A 17,638-nucleotide genomic window follows, 5' to 3' on the forward strand; every position below is an offset into this window, starting at 1 on the left:
TATTGCATCTTTAGTTCAAGTAAAGAGCAGTCACTAGGAAAACTCAAGAGATCTAGGTGTTAGATTTATTATTTGACAGGTCTCTACATTTTTCTTTTTGCTTGGTACATACACATGTTGTCTTTTTGGACATAAGATGGCAATAAGATATGAGAATTACATTTTGAATATTGCTTTCTCTATTTCCAATTAAAAATACGATATCGTGTCACAGTTAGATATTTAAAAGGGAAATTCAGCGCACAAGAATATGTTTAAGTGAGGGAATAGTGAGGCCAGAAAAGCAAGGAAATTCTGAGTTAGCTCTGGAAGGGCCTTTCTAGCTCCAACCTTTCTGTGCAGGCTCTCGCTGTCCCACCCACTTCCGTTTTCCATTGCTTGTGGGAATAAACACTTCAGGGAAAGTCAGTGGAAAGGAAACTTTATAAAAAGCAAGCCAAATTCACAACAACAACAACAACAAATAGCTCAAATGCTTGCATGTTTTCATTTAACGATCTTTAATTAGCAAAGGAATAGCCTTTGCAAGGAGATTTGCAAAACAGACTTTTATTTATATGTGATGATGGGGTTTTGAAGTGGTTTTTTCTTGCTGTGTTGTATAGCAGGCAAAAAGAGACCACTATGCATGAGTTGTTGGGTAGGGTTTGCTTACAACATGGTACATCAAGATGTTGCTTTGTAATATCATCCATTGTTAGTATTGCTGTACTGCAGGGCCCTAGCAAGACATTTTGGCACCTAGAGCTTGATAAAAATATGGTCTATCCTGTCCTATCCCGGGCAGCTGTCTCTCAGAGTCAAGGATTTATTTCTGTTAGGAGCTTCTAGCAAAAATCACCCAAAGCCTGGAGGCAGAAGCCAGAGGCTGCTAGCAAACACAAACACCCTGGATCAGCTCTGTGGCAGTATCTTGCCTCTACAACAGGCAGGAGCTGCCATTTTCTGTCTCCTTGTTAAGTCCATGCTCAGTAAGAGTGGAGAGTCAGAACCCAGAGCTGTTCAAGAGATTGCTCTCATTTGGTGCCACATGCATCCCACACCATACAGTGGGGAAATAGTCAGAAGTACAGATCAGAAGAGAAGAGAGATGATTCTAGAGGTTGGCATCTGAGTTGCTGGAGGTGAGTCCATGTTTCCAGAAGAAAAGAAGTCCTTAGCTGCCCTTGATTTCTTGATTTTATTTAAAATGTTAATTCTCTGTGCCTTCAAATGTTCTGGCCTAATTTAATTACTGGGCACAGAAATGTTAAATCTGTTCCTGGCCCTCATTGCCATGAGTTTGCTGCAGCTTTTTTGTATGGAGTTCTTCATAGTCTTTTATGGCTTTGAGGTGTTGAGACACGTAACTGTGTCTTGGACGCAGAGTCAACTTCTATTTATGTGTTGGGGAAGATTCTCACAGCAGACAGGAAAAAACTCAAAACAACTGCACTGAAGACACCAAAGCCCTGTCTCTTTGACATGATAATTCAGGACTTGAAACATCCTTCTGTTGTAGGGCCAAATTTAAAGAAAGTGAACTCTAGTACAGACAAAGGTAGAGCTTAAATAATCTTATTCTGTGCCATTGTTTTAGCCATAACCTGTGGTGTGATCTGCAGCCACTATAGCACTCCACTTCTGCAGGTTATTTTGCCTTCTGCAAACTTTCTCCTATGATGCCTCTGTCTTGCCAAGAAAACCAGCAACTCTCTGGGGCTCCACAGAAACAAGCAGTGTGGGACATTTAGTTCCCACATGCAGCCCTTCCCTGGGAGTTTCACTTAAAACAACCAAGACCAGATTTCTCATCTGGAATAGGGACTGATAGACCTGTGGACCTAAGGCCAATTTGTCTGTAACCTTCAGACTTTCGTGGTATCTTTTCGTTTCTGTTATTTGAGCCCTTAGAGTCCCTTCTCTCCTCTTGCAGCCTTTTCCAGTGGAAAAGAAAATGGGAAGTTCATAGGTCTAAGTGCTATTTTCTCATTGGTTTTGGGTCAAACAGGATGAAAAAGAAACAAGGGCTGAGAAATAAAAGGAATAAATGAAACCATGAATGCATGGGAAACAAATTAACTGGATATGGTTTACGTTCTGAAATATTTCCATAATGCTTCTATGTAGTGTGTGTTTATTTTTCTTTGAATAATAATGTTAAAATGTGTCTAATTCAATTACTCTCTGCATTCACTGAATGAGTTTTCCTCGGTGAAGAGTTCTCCTACACTACCCCAAGCTACGAATTCCATATGATATTTGAACAGGTCCTTTTAATTGCTGATATTAAGTGTCGATCATTCTGCTGTAAGTTGGCAGCATGGCCAGAGAAACAAATTCCTCTCTCAGATACATCAGACAGTCATTCAATTAACGACCAAAGCTTTATTGACACAGTAGGAATTCATTATGTGAAATATTAAAAAAAAAAATAAAATAAAATAAATCTTCCACTGCCTAGTTTAACAAAAAAAAAAAAAAAAAAAAAAAGGAGAAAGAGAAAGACTTTTTAAGATGGTGGGTTATCTACATGCAGTTATTAAAATTATTTGAGCAGAATTTGAATTTATAGTTATGGTGGAAATATTTTTCTCAGAGGTATAAGCAGCATTTCTGTTGAAAAATAAGTTGGACTTTGAAAAGATGAATATAATGTACGCATCCTTATTTCCATAGGCATTGTACATTTTCTTGATTAAAAGCCTTAGATTTTGGGAGTTATGGCTTTAGACTCACTGCATAAAGAGCTTCATGGCTTATTCTGTTAGAGTCTAATTTGAAAGAAAGTTCTTCCTCAAGGGTTTAAGAAGTAATTCATAAAATGGTAAGAATAATAAATATTGTGCCTTAACTCATACACTAGGATAGATAGACAGATTTTGTACACCTGGGTGTAATTTTAGCTAATTCACACAAGAGACAGGCTGGAAGTTTATTGTTTGGAAGGAGAAAAATGGCTTAAATCTTGTATTTGCAAAAATGATTATATTAGCTTAAATGAAAATGCTACTCTATTAATGGCTTCAATAAGCTTTGCATTTGGAAAAGTATTTTAATAAAAAGTTACCTGAAGTTTACTGCAACTTAAAATATGTAAGTGAGGGAAAAGTACTTACTTTGATTTATATGTCTTTTGGAGGTGTAATTATTGGCTTTTTACTCACCTATGTAAAACAATGTACTTTTGTAAATGGATTTCTGGCCACTTTACTCCTTTTTTTTTTCACATAAAAAGTAAGCACTGTCAATCAAAGAATTTTAAGGTTTATTTCCTCTTTAGAAATGATTGATAGCCTTTTAGATTTACAAGTTGACAAGTTAAAGGGTTCTATTGGTATAATTATGTACTAAATTCACAGTCTTTCAATTTAAATGTCCTTTTAAAACCGCAAGATTATCATACCTGTATTTTGAAAAGTGGGCCAGTCAGTTTGGGTTGGTATACAAATTGCTTCCATTAGCCTTGGGACCTATTTGAATTTAATACAGTTTTTTAAAGTTAGTAGTACTTTCAATAGTACTTTTAAAATTTAGGGTAATTGGAATGCATTTTAAGTACAGTATGTGTTAGCTTGTTTTTAATGTATGGATGTCAAGAACATAAACAACGAGTTTGTATTCCTTATTGATTCCTTTTTCCAATCAAGGAAAATAAAATGTTATTTGAATTAGAGCACTGGGAAAAGTGTTGTGAATGGACTTCAAAGGCAGAGACCAGCCTTATTCTCCCAGCAGACAGAGAGAAAACCTTGCATGAAGCTGGTATCTCACCTTGCATGTTAGCTGCCGTGGGTGGTGGGCTGAGAACTGGCTTTTCTGCAATGCCAGGAGATTAGAATATAACCTTTTATTTGGAGTTTTGCTAGCTACTGATTCAGGAACCAGTGTGTCTTCCATGTTGAATTTGGGGTTAAATATTTAAACAAGGCTCTTTCTCTGAGATATGACTAATTGCATTTGACTTGGATTATCAATGACATTAGGAATGGAGGGTTGATATTGTCCAATTTGTGGCTGGATGTTCAGGCAGTAAAGTTTTTTTTTTCTTTTTTTTTTCTTTTCTTTTTTTTTTTTTTTTTTAAATATATATATCTAAGACTGCAAGGGTTGAATGGATATGGACTAATGAGTGATATTTGACAACTACTGCTTAGGACCCACCCACTCTAGCAAATTGCTGTGTGCAGCCTTTTCCCCACAACTAAAGCAAAGCTTAAGGTATTTGAGGCAGAAAAAGTTTTCAATATCTCTCAGAGGATGCTTGATGCCTTGTGAGATTGGACCATAAAATTAACATTTTTTTTTTGGTCATTTAGTTCAGAAAATACTCACAGGAAATACTCTGTGGATTTCAAATGTGTCGAATGTGTGGGAAGATATGAGAAAATGACTGCTATCTCTGGGGGGATTTCAAAACTGGCCTCCATTTATAATATTGCAGAATTTAGTAACTACTTTCCCAAAGGATGTAAGGGGAAAATGGCCATAAACCAGAATGAATTAAAGAAGAAACACATTTGACAGAAGCATACTAAAATCTTCTAACGTATTTGCAAAAGAAATGTAAATTAGAACAGTGTTGTTTTTTTTTTTTTTTTTTTTTTTTTTAATCTTCTCGGAGTAGTTTTGATAATAAATATAAAGAGCAGTAAATTAATTTACTGTAAAATTTGAAGAAGGTCTAAACTACATGGGTCAGCAGTAGGAAGCCATGTAAGGAAACTCAAAGGTAATGAGATCAGATGTTTACAAACACACGTACCATGATATTTTCTGCAAAACTACAGAACAGAGTGGACAGCGTATGGCCAGGGTGTGAAAGGAAACACTTGGAAAAATAAAAGATTGGTCCAACCACTCAAAAAAGGGCACAAGCAGGGGAAAAGCTTTATTCTCACCCGTTCCATGTGATAACCTGAATATAAACAAAAGATCAAATTCAGATATATCCGATAAAGGGAAATGCATTAAAAGAAATAGAAGACTAGAGGAACATCAGGATCTTTGGGGTAATCAAGAACTTCTGACAATAGCCCAGAAGGTAACACCCTGAAAGATTTCTAATCTGGTGTTACCATAATACTCCGAGTCATTTCAAGATACGCTCAGAATATTTACTTCCGGTATTAGAGAAATGCTGAGGTTCTGCTGGACTGTGTACATCTCCAGCCATCCCCCATCAGCTGTACACTTCTGGTTGACCGCTGTTGGGTAGATCTGGATTTCTCTGCATTACCTTCCTTCTGTCTCAATTTGCAGTAGCATTGCTGGGCCTGCTCACGGAGTTGGGATGTTCTGACAGTCCAGGAAGACAAAAATCTGATCCTTTGTTTGCCAGCACAACTATCCACTCTAGAAATGTGGTTTGAAAATAATAGTTTAAATGGAACAGTTTCTTTAAATTAAAAACAAGCCAGGGACAGGATATTACTTTCATGACAACAGTATGGTCTTGCTGACAATCTTTAATGTTAGCAGTACAAAAAAAAAAAAAAAAAAAACGCTCTTCACGTAAAAAGTGGGAATATGGACAAGTTGTGCCACACTTGATGAGACTGATGGTGCTGTGTAACTCACTGAGCCTCAATGAAGTGCTTACACAAAGCAAGACTGGAAGGTACACTGATGCTAAATCTTTTCACATGAATCAGATGGTATTATTCAAGCCCCATAATAAAGTTCGTAATAAAACCATCATAATGCAAGGTGCAAAATGTCTTCATAATTTCATAGGCAGAGCTTTTGCAAAAAAAATAAAAATAAGTGTGATTAATAAGGTAAGGCAAAATATGTTTAAGAAAAACTTTAAAGTGAATCTCCCCCTCCCCCCAGCAACAACAACAATAAACTGTTAGGTTTTTCCTTTCCACCAAAAAAAAAAGACTAAAAATATAAAGTTTCATATTGGGGGAAAAAAAAAAAAACACTATTTTTTTTTTTCACTGAACTCAAAAAAAAAAAAAAAAAGCTAACAAATTGCTGTAGAAAGTTTAGTTGTCTCTACTGGCATGGGAGAGTCGTGATGTGCTGCAGTTTAGAGATGCTTGAGAATGCTTGACTCTTGTTCTAGTTCACCAAAGCACTTAGGAAATTTTAAGCACATGTTGAAGTCTCACTAACATCTGAGTTTTAAAGTGATCATATGACTGGAAATATAGCTAGAAGGTCATTCAGTGTAGTCCCCTATAATTACAGGCAATCGTATGAAAAGTATAATATGCTCAAATTTGCTTTGCTGAAATCAAATGGGTTTAAGTATGTGCTTACAGATAAGCATGTGCTTAAAGCCTTGGCACAGTCAGAGCTGTGATTAATGCAGAGAGGCCAGCTTTCTCATGAAGATTCAAGTGTTTTACCTCCACCATTTCTCTACTCCATTTTACTGGACAAGGACGAGAGAAAGATGAGTCTTTTTAAATTCATTAGGTCTTTTGGAACAGTTTAGCACTGATTGGGTCTGACCTGGACTGCTGAAATCAGTGGGAATTATGTCATTTACTTCATTTTGATGAGTGAAATATAAAGCCTCTGCCAAGACAAATGTCCGTAGTTCACAACAAAATTATACATGACCATTGAACATGGAACATATAAAATGTATCATAGAATTTGGAACAAGAGAGACACCCTAGTCATTACTTCTTTTGTCTTCCCATCGCAAAGGATCTTCCTCATAACAAGAAAACAGGAGGAAAAAAGTAACATGAAACACAGGGTGTAAAGCACTTATCAGATGAATTCCATCGTCTTTCAGAGATCATAATTGCTTTCTATTTGGAAATATTGTGTGTACACAACCTCCACAAATTTTCTAGCAACCTTGTCATAGGCACACAAGGGGGAAGGTTTGCATTGCTGTTTGAACCGAAGCTTCAGAACCAACCTCAAACAGTGTTTGAACCAAGACTTCATAGTCTGTGCTGATTTCAGTAAAAGGAGATTTTGCTGTGATCCTTTACTTGGTTTGCAATGCATTGCCAATTGTTCCAGTGCAACAGAGCCTGCTTGCTATGCACTTGTCACATCACCTTGTTTGTTGTTGTTTCAGCTCTGAACGAACCCACCATTGACTATGGTTTCCAAAGGTTACAGAAGGTTATCCCCCGGCACCCTGGTGACCCTGAACGCTTGCCAAAGGTCGGTACAAAGTTAATTGTTTTATTAAATATGGCAAAACTGTTTACTGCATGCTTTTGTTTGAAAGTAGCCCTTTTTGAAATTTTCGCTGAAAATGCAAGTCTTTCTGTAAATGTTATAGTCCAAGTTTGCTACCCAAACCAGTTAAGCCAAAGGAGAGGCATGGCCAATGAAGCCCAGTCAAGTAACTTTCATTATAGGCTTTATGAGACTTCTCTGACTTTGAGTCACTGCTGACTCAAAAATCTCCTACCTATCTTAAAATCAAATCTTACTCTGCCTTCTGAAATACCTTATAAATAGCATATTTTTGGTTGGTATTTTAGAACCTGAGTGGCTTACTCATAGCAGAACGATGCTTCTCAGTTTTGGTGTCACAGTAGTACCTGCATAATTTTGAGTTCACCATTGATGAAATTAAGTAATCTGGGTCTTCAGGGAATATGTGTCTAGTGCTGCTGCACCATGTGTTGGTTTAAGATAATAATAGTGTACTGATGTATTTCAGAATCTCTAAAATAATTAGAGCAATATGTAGCAAAATGATTTGGTGTTCATTCACATCAAAATAAGTGGGAGACTTCTTTGTCGATTTCTTTCAAGTAAAAGCTGAGTAAAAAAAGGGTAGTTCATGTGGCTTCTGGTACTTCTGTGTTATACTGTGAACATGCTATCTGGGTCTGCACTCACATCCCTTCTTGCTACCTTGCCATACTGTGCTTTCACAGCACCTTGCTCAGACAAGAATTTGCAGTGAGTTTTGAGATATGCTGCAGAAAAAGTGGGGGTATTTGAAAAAGTGGGGGTATTTGAAATAGGGTTGCTCATTGTTCATTGCTGCAAACCTGAGCCACAGAACAGTGCTTTAGCTGATGTTTCAGGCCAGACCCCTCAAATAACGCACATCCAGTATAGCCTGCATGACTGGATAAATCTTATGACCTTCTTTCCATAGCTTCCCGAGCTGTACGTAGGCTTTTATTGGGGATTCTTGTGGGCTTTGGTTAGTTAACATTTCTAAAGTGCTACTAAGGTGAGAAGAGATCATGAACACTGTAACTTACTTTATTTCTTGACGAAAATGAAATTCAAGATGTGATTTTTTAAAGGCATGTTAAGTCTTCTATCTTTGCTTAGGAAGGCTATAGGCTGTGGTTTGGGGGTTGATGATGTGTTGTCCTTCCCTCTTACCACTAGAAAAACATGCTGTCCTGGAGAGTTACATTTTACATTGGCTCCGTTCATCCTCTACAAGCTGTCCCTTTCTCTGACTTTTGGACAGATTTGCAGCAGGACAGCTTTCCTAAGTTGTCAGATTTCCCTCCAGAGGTGCAACCCTTTCCAAAGCAAGAGAGCATCCTTCTGGAGGGGATCTTTCATCTGTATTGTGCTTCTGTCATTAAACAGGCACACAGAGAGGAATTGTTTCTTAGAAAATTAGAGGTCAGCCTTCATTACGTACCAGCTATCTGCAAGACCAAAAGAAATGCTGCAAATTTCCCTGTACCCAATGTTCCAGCTGACTACTAAATGCTTGTGGCTTCTGTTTCTAAATGAGAAAATTCAAGTAAAATAAGACTGAGCAATTCCAGATTGGGTTATGCACATGGATGCTGAAATGCAGCACTGATTTCCACAGGTATTGGTCTCCCTTTCAGATGCTCATGGCATTGAGGGGGTTGCCCAGCAACGCTTTTTTTTTTTTCTTTTCCTGATATGGGAAAGTAGCCATGAGGCTCTACATCCTCCTTTTTCCCATTTAGACCAAGACTATTCCCTCACTAATAATCACACATTTCTGCTATCTAGTGTCATAAAACATAAAAACAGGCAGAAGAAAGCTTCATCTAGCTCCATATCCTGACTCCAATATTTAGCAGGTGTTATGGATAGTGTATGAGAAAGAAGGTTAATACTGAGTCATCTGTCCCCTCACATACCCTTTTGGCTTAATGTATTTTTTCTGAGTACTTTTTCAAGATAGATTTTCAAGTCTTTAAATCAAGATAAATTGTATTTATAGAGGCAGAAGTGCAACTGATGCCCTGAAAGAAAAAGTTACTGCTTAAAGAACTGAACAAACTTCGGGAAGAAACTAGTATTTCTTTGCAAGGTTAGAGGGATGAAGAGGACCATTTTTTTTTCTTTCTTTTTTTTTTTTTCCTTTTTCTCTTTTTTGTCTTTGGATAATTCCTTGTGTGCAAGCTTGAAGGTTGGACCTCAAGTTCAAGACTCATTAATATGCCACACACAGAGGCTGAATGCAGCAGGGGTTGGCACATGTCGACTTCTGCATTTGAGGCACTGATGGTTCAATTCCCAGCATCGCTTGCTGGCTCCAGAATCATAATCAAGGACGCAGCGAGTCTCTGTGCTGGGTGAGCACTGCACAGCGCTCTTCCCCATGTCATTAAACCAGGAAGGGCTTTGGCAGTATTCCACTATAGACAATTCTCAGTGGCTACTTAGAAAAGAGTTGGAAGCCATATGGCTTCCACAGTGGAACCACGGGCAGAGAGGGCAAATGTATGAGAGAGACAGAGAGTAAGACAGCAGAGAGGAGAGCTCAGAGCTTTAAATATCTTTTCTTCCATTTTTCCCATTGTTCTGCCAGTGCATATCATTGCCTTCTGCTCGCTGAAAATGTTGTACTTTATTTGTTAAATAAGTAAAACAAAACACATTTCTATAATTGCTGCTAGGGTTTGTGTCTCTTATTCCATTGAAACGTTTCTGATGAGTTAGAGATCTTTTAAGAAACAGAACTGGATATGCTGTTTGTGTTCAAAAGGCCATGCAGTACTTCCCAACGAGACCAACAAGAGGGTTCTGCTGTGTGAGTTATCCTGAAGTCAGGGAGAATTCTTGAGGCCACCAACTGCATGTTAGCACATGCTCTACTACAGAGCTTGGGAGCTAACAGCCATATTTGTGTCAACAGGCATTTCTAAAACCATTGAGGCATTGAATTTCAGAAGTTTGATCTCCGCTAGTTTAGAAATGCAGTTTTCATAACCACTCAGTGTCCATGCATGGGATGAACTTTTTGAAATGTTCCAACTATCTGCTGGAAGTAGGCAAAGAAAAAAGCCAGATTTTGATTTTTTTTTTTTTTTTTTTTGTCTCTCCCAGTGGCCAAATTTGGCTTCAGTGAGTGGCCAAATTCCTTTGGAGAACATCCTCCTGCAGTGAGATGACAGTTGAAAAGTAGAGATGTGTTTAAAGTAGAAATGCAATACATACTTTCTGAAGAAAGAGTGGGAGCTGATGTTGGCAGCTCAGCTATGTTGGTAGCTATGGGCCACAGTCCCATTCCCTTTGTGTACAGAGCAGAAAAAGTAACCAGTTTAGGGTTGTCACTAGCAGATGTGCCTGTCTGTACACACACACACGCGCAGATGCATGCACCAAGAGGAGAAACAAGCAGTACAGGGGTGGTGGGATTAGCACCCAAAGCTTGGAGTGAGATCAAGTACCAGGAGTGTGCTGGGTAGTATAGTCTTTCCTTTCTAATACAGACAGGAGGCAGATCAGAGGAAACAAGAGATCTCTTGGGAGAAGTGATAAGAAAAACCATGATGCTAATGTTAAGAAATTGTATCGTTGTCCTGGAGGAGCAGTCTGCAAAAAGGCTGCCTGTGGAGCTGGGGAGAAAGTCTGCACGTGTGCGTGTGCATTCTCCCAGTCTCCTGCTTTTGCATATGAGCACACAAAAACGCATGCATTGTTGGTTCGTGTGTACATAACTGCAGTGGAAATCACTGAAGAGTTCAGATCACAACAACATGTTGAATCTATTGAGGTTCATTTATGTAACCATCCTACAATCCTTAAAATAAATCCCTGGCAGATACAATGAGATTCTGTAATTTTGTTAGAACTCCACAGCTACAGCCGTAAAACAGTTTCAACTGTGAGCTAGATTTGAAACACATCCATCCTAAATGATTTAATAACAACGATTCCTCTTTATATGCAATTTCCTAGAATTTATTTGCCATTTTCACCACTCTTACAACTCATCACTTTTATTTAAATTAAGCTCATGATTGTTCACTCTGTGTTGGAGAAGCAAGTCAGAGCATCGACCCCCTCCATGATCTGACGTCCTCTCCCTCCCAGTCTGCTGCTTAAATGCGCTCTCTGAGAGACCCCTCATCCTTCCTGAAAGGGACCTTTAGTTCTGGTTTCCCTTCATGTAGATGAAAGTGGAGCCTCTGTTTCTAGTACACAGGGGCCTCCCCGCTGAGCAGAGAGCACACGTAACCAGGCTCCACCTTCCTTTCAGCTCCTTTCCTCTGGTCAGTCATTAGACCCCAAGACATACCCCACCTCCTCATTAGGACACTAATAGATGACAGGTGGTTATTAGGAACCAGTGACTGCCAAATATAGTTGTCTTTTTCCCCCATGAAATCCCAGAGATTTGCCCTTTATCCACTGTGACATGAGAATTGTTTATATTACAAACAGAGGTTGTCTCTGAACGTGGGTGGGTTGGCCTAGGCTTGCTGGCTGAGGTTAAAATAGCAATGAAGCCAAAGCAACTTAGGTTTGCTTCTTCAGACAGACCTGGTGGAAATTCCTGAATGGATCTCCGTCTGCTCACCCAAGATACTGTGTTTTCATGCTATTTTAACCTAAGTTAGTCATATGTATATGTTTTCCACCCAGTGTAACAAAGGGGTTCATAGAAAACTTGTATAATGAGTATAGGCAGGAAGAGGAGGCATGTGAAGAGGAGCTGATGGAGTTCATCTTTATAGCAAGGAAAGCATCAGATGTGCTTGGTGGTTTCTATGCTGTACTGTAAAATTTTTAGGAATGGGAGACAAGATTTAAGATTGACACTGAATCCTTCACAGTTGGATTTTTTTTTTCTTCATTTATTAACAGTTTGGGCAGTTAGTTGTTTGAAAGGCTTGTTTGGTTTTGATTTTCAATTTATCCTATTGAAAATATTCAGTTTTCAAAGTTTGGGTTTTGAGTTTCAAAGCTATTGAGAAATAGATGGCCAAAATGTCTGCTGCCACTATGGAAGTATCCTTCTTATGGGGTGCTGCATGTCAGAGGTGAAGGGGCATCTTTGGGAATACACAAAGAGTCCGAAATGAGGGAGAGCTGAGAGACAGCCACATTGCTCGCTGAAGGGCAAAGCCTCGTACAAGTGGCTGGCAAGGAGCCCGTTCCTTTCTGAAGGTCAACAGCGTGCATGCACATTTCAGTGAGTTTTCTTTATAAGTGGGTCAGCATTTACTCAGCAAATGATTAGAGCAGATGGTGTAATTTAGAATCTATGACAAAACTTTTAATAGATCAGGGCTAACACGATGACAAGGAGCTCTGTGCCATTCTCCATTCCTGATTCCTGCTTTGCCTTGGGGTAAAAATCATGCCTGGGGTTGGATTTTCTAGACTGCTCATTCCGTCTGAGCAGCTCAAACCACTTGTTTGAGCATCCTGTAAGACTGATCCTTGTCTTTGTCTAGTCCTGTATCCTTTATTGTTATTATTTTAAAATGCAACAATGAACTGAGGGTGGCAGGAAGGCACCAAACAGGTAAACGTGGTCTCTTCAAGGAACAGAGCTTTGAAGGAACAAACCACAGTTTGAAGAAAGTAACAAAGGCTGCATTTGTGTATTTTGCTCTGTGGAGCTGAAAATATCTAGTAAATTGATCCCGTGGGAGTAATAAATACACATTACTTTATCTTGTACTTCATGTCCTATACCCCTGAGCCTTGATAGAACAACACCACTTAATAGACTTAAAAAAAGAGTAATTACAGTCATTGGTTGTGTGATATTTCAGCCCTTCCAGCCCTGCCTGACCTTCTAATTTAGCTCACCGTGTCTAACTAATGCATTTATATTCATCTTTTATGAAGCATGTGTAGTACAAAATTGACTTTGCAGCCTTTAGCAAGCTGTCTTACCAGGTTTAGGATCCGGTTAGTACAGTGTAGGGTATAGCATATGTACATTTACAGCAGAATCTAGCATGCATATGGTTCTGATCAACTATTACTTGTTATTCTTTTGGAAATAAAAAATATTTATTCTACTTCATACCCCCCCTCCCCTTTTTAAAGCTTTTATTCATTGCGGCATTATTTACAGCTAAACATGCAGGCAGAAAGATGCAAGCATTTTTAAAATGATTACCACTAATGTTTCTACTTGTCAGAAGTGCTTAAATTTTCCTGCACTTTGTCTAAAAACTTAGCACTTTTACCTTTTAAGAATTACAAATTTATAAGATCTTACTAGGCTGATTTACAAACACAGCTGACAGTTTATGATGAATGATGTTGCAAAATGTACAATATGTTTCTCTGTCATTTCTATGCATGTATATATTAAGAGGAAGATTAAGAAGAGAGAGAACCCCCCTCTGAAAGAAACCCGTGAGTTAGAGAGCACATAGAAATCTCTCTCCTGTGTTTCCTCATAACTTCCTGCTCACTTCACTCATCCAGTAGAGCACAATTGTTCTCTGTGCATTTTCTTCCACCATATGGTATCCTCATTACCATACACTAAGGGTCCATATGGGGAACTTGTGAAGTGAACTGTATTCATTTTAACTGCCAGATGAGCAGCCTTTTGCTTTGCAAGCTTAGCTTAAGTCATCTGCTGTCTTTATGTTGTTATGGCAACACAGCACCAATAAAAAATTCTAATCTACTGTAAGTGTCTGGGATCACAGTATTTTAAATGCTTGCTGTAACTGTCCTCTAAGTGAAGATGCTTGTTGTTTTTGTATGACAAAGGGTTATTGTCTACTCCAGCAGGTGGCAGTAAAGAAATTGTTTCTTTTTTTAACCTTTTATATATATATATATTTTATATATATATATATATATATATATATATATATATATATATATATATATATATTCTTTTTTCTCCTTCCTCTCCCCTCTGTGTCAAAAAGTCATAGATTGCACATCATGGTCAGTCATCTTCATTTTGCAGGATTTCTGCTGCTGCAGACAGAATTGCAAGTGATGCTCTTAAATTGCAACTCAAATACTAAAGATAGTGAAGTATGCAACTGCAGTGGCAGCTCATGTGCTTTACTGGCAGAGAGACCCAGGCTCATGTACCACTTCACCGGAATTCTGAAGCCTTCATGTCCATGCAGCTATTTCTTTTTTGGAGTTGTTTAGTTACATTTCCAAACTCCTGATTCAAACACAAAGCTAATTAAGAATATCTTTTAGTAATGGAAGTAGACAGCAGCATCCTTAAATATAAATCATTTTCACTTCCGCAGGCCACATGATATGTTGCATCTCTGTCTCTCTGTCTGTATTGAAAGTGAATGTTTGTAGTCTCAGTTCATCAGTTCACATTAGCCTCATGCTGAATATTTAAACACAGAACAATTTGAACACACCATGAAGAGAGACAGTGACTGCACTTTCACTTGGAACAGCAAGGGCTCATCTAATAATAATTTAGTAAATCAGCCATTTAGTGGCTCAGTTGTACACTGCATTGTGCCAAATAATATTCAGTTCAACTGTATGCTGGTAAAATTGAAATTCAGACTCCAGTCACGTGGCACTTTTTTGCTCAATGGAGAGATGAAATAGAAAATCACCCTCCCAATAGACTGAATGTAGTGATTTATCAAAAATATAGCAGAGTGACAATATAAACAGGATTTGGTTGTATGTGGTACAATCTATTCTAATTAGGCTTTTTATTAGCTTAGTTTCTACTACACAGATTATGTGATTATTCAGGAATTGCATTTACGTCTTCAATTTATTGTATCTGTGAAGAAAGAGCAGATACGCAGAGTTATTGCACAGTTGCTGTCCTTTAAGGCCCAGTCCTGTGGGAAGTGTAGTGAGACCTTTATTGCTGTATTTCCAGCACTGACTCTCAAGGAACACCATGCCCTTAGGAGCAATGGGGAAACACAGCTACTGCCTTTCCTCCTCATGAGGTGCCATGGATGTTACTTCATAGCATGAAAGCAATATCAGATTAATTCCTTTTCCCTGTTTAAGGCTATCATGATTTGTAGGGAGTGGTAATCTCATACTAAACTAACTGATATAACTGGAAAAACAAACAAACAAGCAAAAAAAACCAGACAAGCTCTTGGGTGCATGTGCCTTGTTTCCTGCATGCTGGCTGTACCTTTTCTCACCTGTATCAGTGGGTCTAATAAAAGATATTACCTCACCCTACAAAACTTGCCTCGGTTGTAACCACAGACCATTGTGACTTCAGCCAAACAGCTACCTGTTAAGGCTGTTTCTGATGAAGATGGGGGAGAGAAAATGTTTTCCTAGAAAGTACGTTGTGAAGTTTAATTGGTTCCCATTAAAGTGGTGCTTTGAGATCTTTGAATGCAGGGCATTGCAGAAGTGTGAAGTAATGTCTATAATCTCACCTACTGTTTCCATTTCTTGCCTGGTTTTAGGTGTTAGGCAGTGGTTTACGTGGTGATGTAAAATGTGATTGCAGTGTATTTCTCACAACACAGTCCAATTGAGCAGCAGAAAAAGCATCCTCCTTACCATCATGATGCCATTTAGCAGAGTGCTGGAAGCAATAGGATGTCTATTGTCGTAATTCTTCTAAGAAATACAGAGTTTCACAATCTATACTTAACTGCTGACACTTGAAAACTCAAACATTTTGGTAAAATGAATCAAGCAGTAATGTTTCTTTTATGAGATCTCCTCACGGGAAGGGAAGGTTTGGCACCATTTGGAGATCAGGCTCAGTGATCCATCATAGCAAAGTCAGCTGTCCTGGCGCGTCTCATAGGTCACTCGATCGAACCGGTGGCTCTTACAACTATATTATTGCTTATGGAACAGTAATTGAGGCTCCATGGTTAAAAATTACCTGGTCTAATAGGCAGTGAACAATTTGCACTCAATACAATTATAAGCCAAATCATTCATTTCATAACACTTGGACTAATTTATTTGTTGACCTTTTAATATCCATAGCTCTTCAGTAGTATTAACTGCAACTCAGACAAAATCTCTTGTTCATTTTACTTTCATTGATTTTTTTTTTTTTTTTCCATTGAGGCAATAACCGTTGTTGGAGTACAACCTTTTCTTTCTGTTGTAAAAGTCAATCATGTAACTTATGTTGATATAACTCAACTGGACTGAAATGTCCTCTAAGTACAATAGCATACAATCTCATGCTACTTGTGTAAACACAGATATGCATTTTAGTTTTGTTTTAAGGAATGTTTTGGAATCTATTTCTGACTATAGATGACACTTGATATGCTTGCTGAGAAGAAAATGGAAACAAAACAGAAGTATTTTTTAAAGCAGTGCCACACATATATTGCACATTTTTTGTTCATATATGGGAGATCTAAGATACAGAAATTTTGGAATTTGTCTCAGTTAATTTAGTTCTGTAGGACTAGTTCTTTAGGATGAGTATTTACTAATTCTATAGTCATAATTTCATCTGGACTTAGTATCCTGTCTCTGGAAATCCTAGCATTTTTCAGAATAGAGGTGCTTAATTTTTTCAGTGTGAGCTTTTGACGAATAAAATGTGTGCAAGAGTATTATTTTATAAACAGGAAAGAAATTTTATGAATGTTTTGGTAATCTGAATTTTCTTTCAGTTTTGCAGCTTAAAACTAAGAGTTTTTGGTGATCAAAAAAGTTGCTGAAATATTAATGTGTTTTGAAAAATCAGTGGTGAATTTTGAAGCAATTCCATAAAATATGTGGTGAAGTGGAAATAGTAATCTTTTCACTCACCACTAAAAAGGAGCCCTAGGTAGTATAAAATGGTGTACAAGCTTTTATATCATGGGAATATTCAGGAAAGGATATTCATATGACTGTGAAATGTCAGATAAATTTAATATTTTACATATACTCTTACTCAACATTTATACTCACTTTGGATAATTTTAGTTGACTTTTTAAGGACAAATATTTTTAAAAAATGATATCAGGAGAAAAATACCTTTTTTCTTCTGATGAAAAAAAGTTGAATGCTTTTTAGCATATATGCTAGGAGGCACTTCAATGAAGCTCTCTGAGCTAAAGCCTCTTTGTATAATAAAATATTGTAAGTCTTTTGAACACATAGTTATAAAATATAATTGTTACATATTTGGCATTTTATGCTTCCCTAGAAATTACCACTTGGTATCTACACCTAATCTATGCTCTGTCTTTTCATTTCAATTGGGTCTGAAGTGGTCCTCCGTTGTAATGAGAATGCCCCTTTCAAGAGACTTCTTTTAATTATACCGATGATAAAATGTAAGTGAAAGTAGTCATTTGTAGAGGTTATGACTGAGCAGTGTTTTAACTGTAATACTAAAATCTACCTACGTTATTCCAGTCTCTATTTCAACATTTTTATGCACTCTCTCTCTACAGAACATAGTGGAATATCATTGTAGGTCAGAATTTCAGTGTGTCTTATTTTTCAGTTTTCTTCCTGTTATTAAAAGTAACCTGAACTCTCAATTTCTAGCTACTATCACTTCCTACCTGA

At 37.8% G+C, this 17,638-nt stretch overlaps 1 protein-coding gene across 2 annotated transcripts in view; it reads left to right on the top strand.

Moving 5' to 3' along the window:
- The window catches only part of EBF1 (EBF transcription factor 1), a gene marked incomplete at its 5' end in the record, with an annotated part of 270,516 nt that overhangs the window by 232,702 nt on the left and 20,176 nt on the right, over positions 1 to 17,638 (top strand). For both annotated transcript variants that reach the window (XM_084295004.1, XM_084295005.1), the window contains one exon: positions 7,031 to 7,119. In XM_084295004.1, coding sequence (XP_084151130.1) covers positions 7,031 to 7,119 — 89 coding nt within the window. The remainder of the gene's footprint in view (positions 1 to 7,030; positions 7,120 to 17,638) is intronic.

This window comes from Netta rufina, assembly GCF_964035555.1.
Source record: "Netta rufina genome assembly, chromosome: 14".
Taxonomy (NCBI): domain Eukaryota; kingdom Metazoa; phylum Chordata; class Aves; order Anseriformes; family Anatidae; genus Netta; species Netta rufina.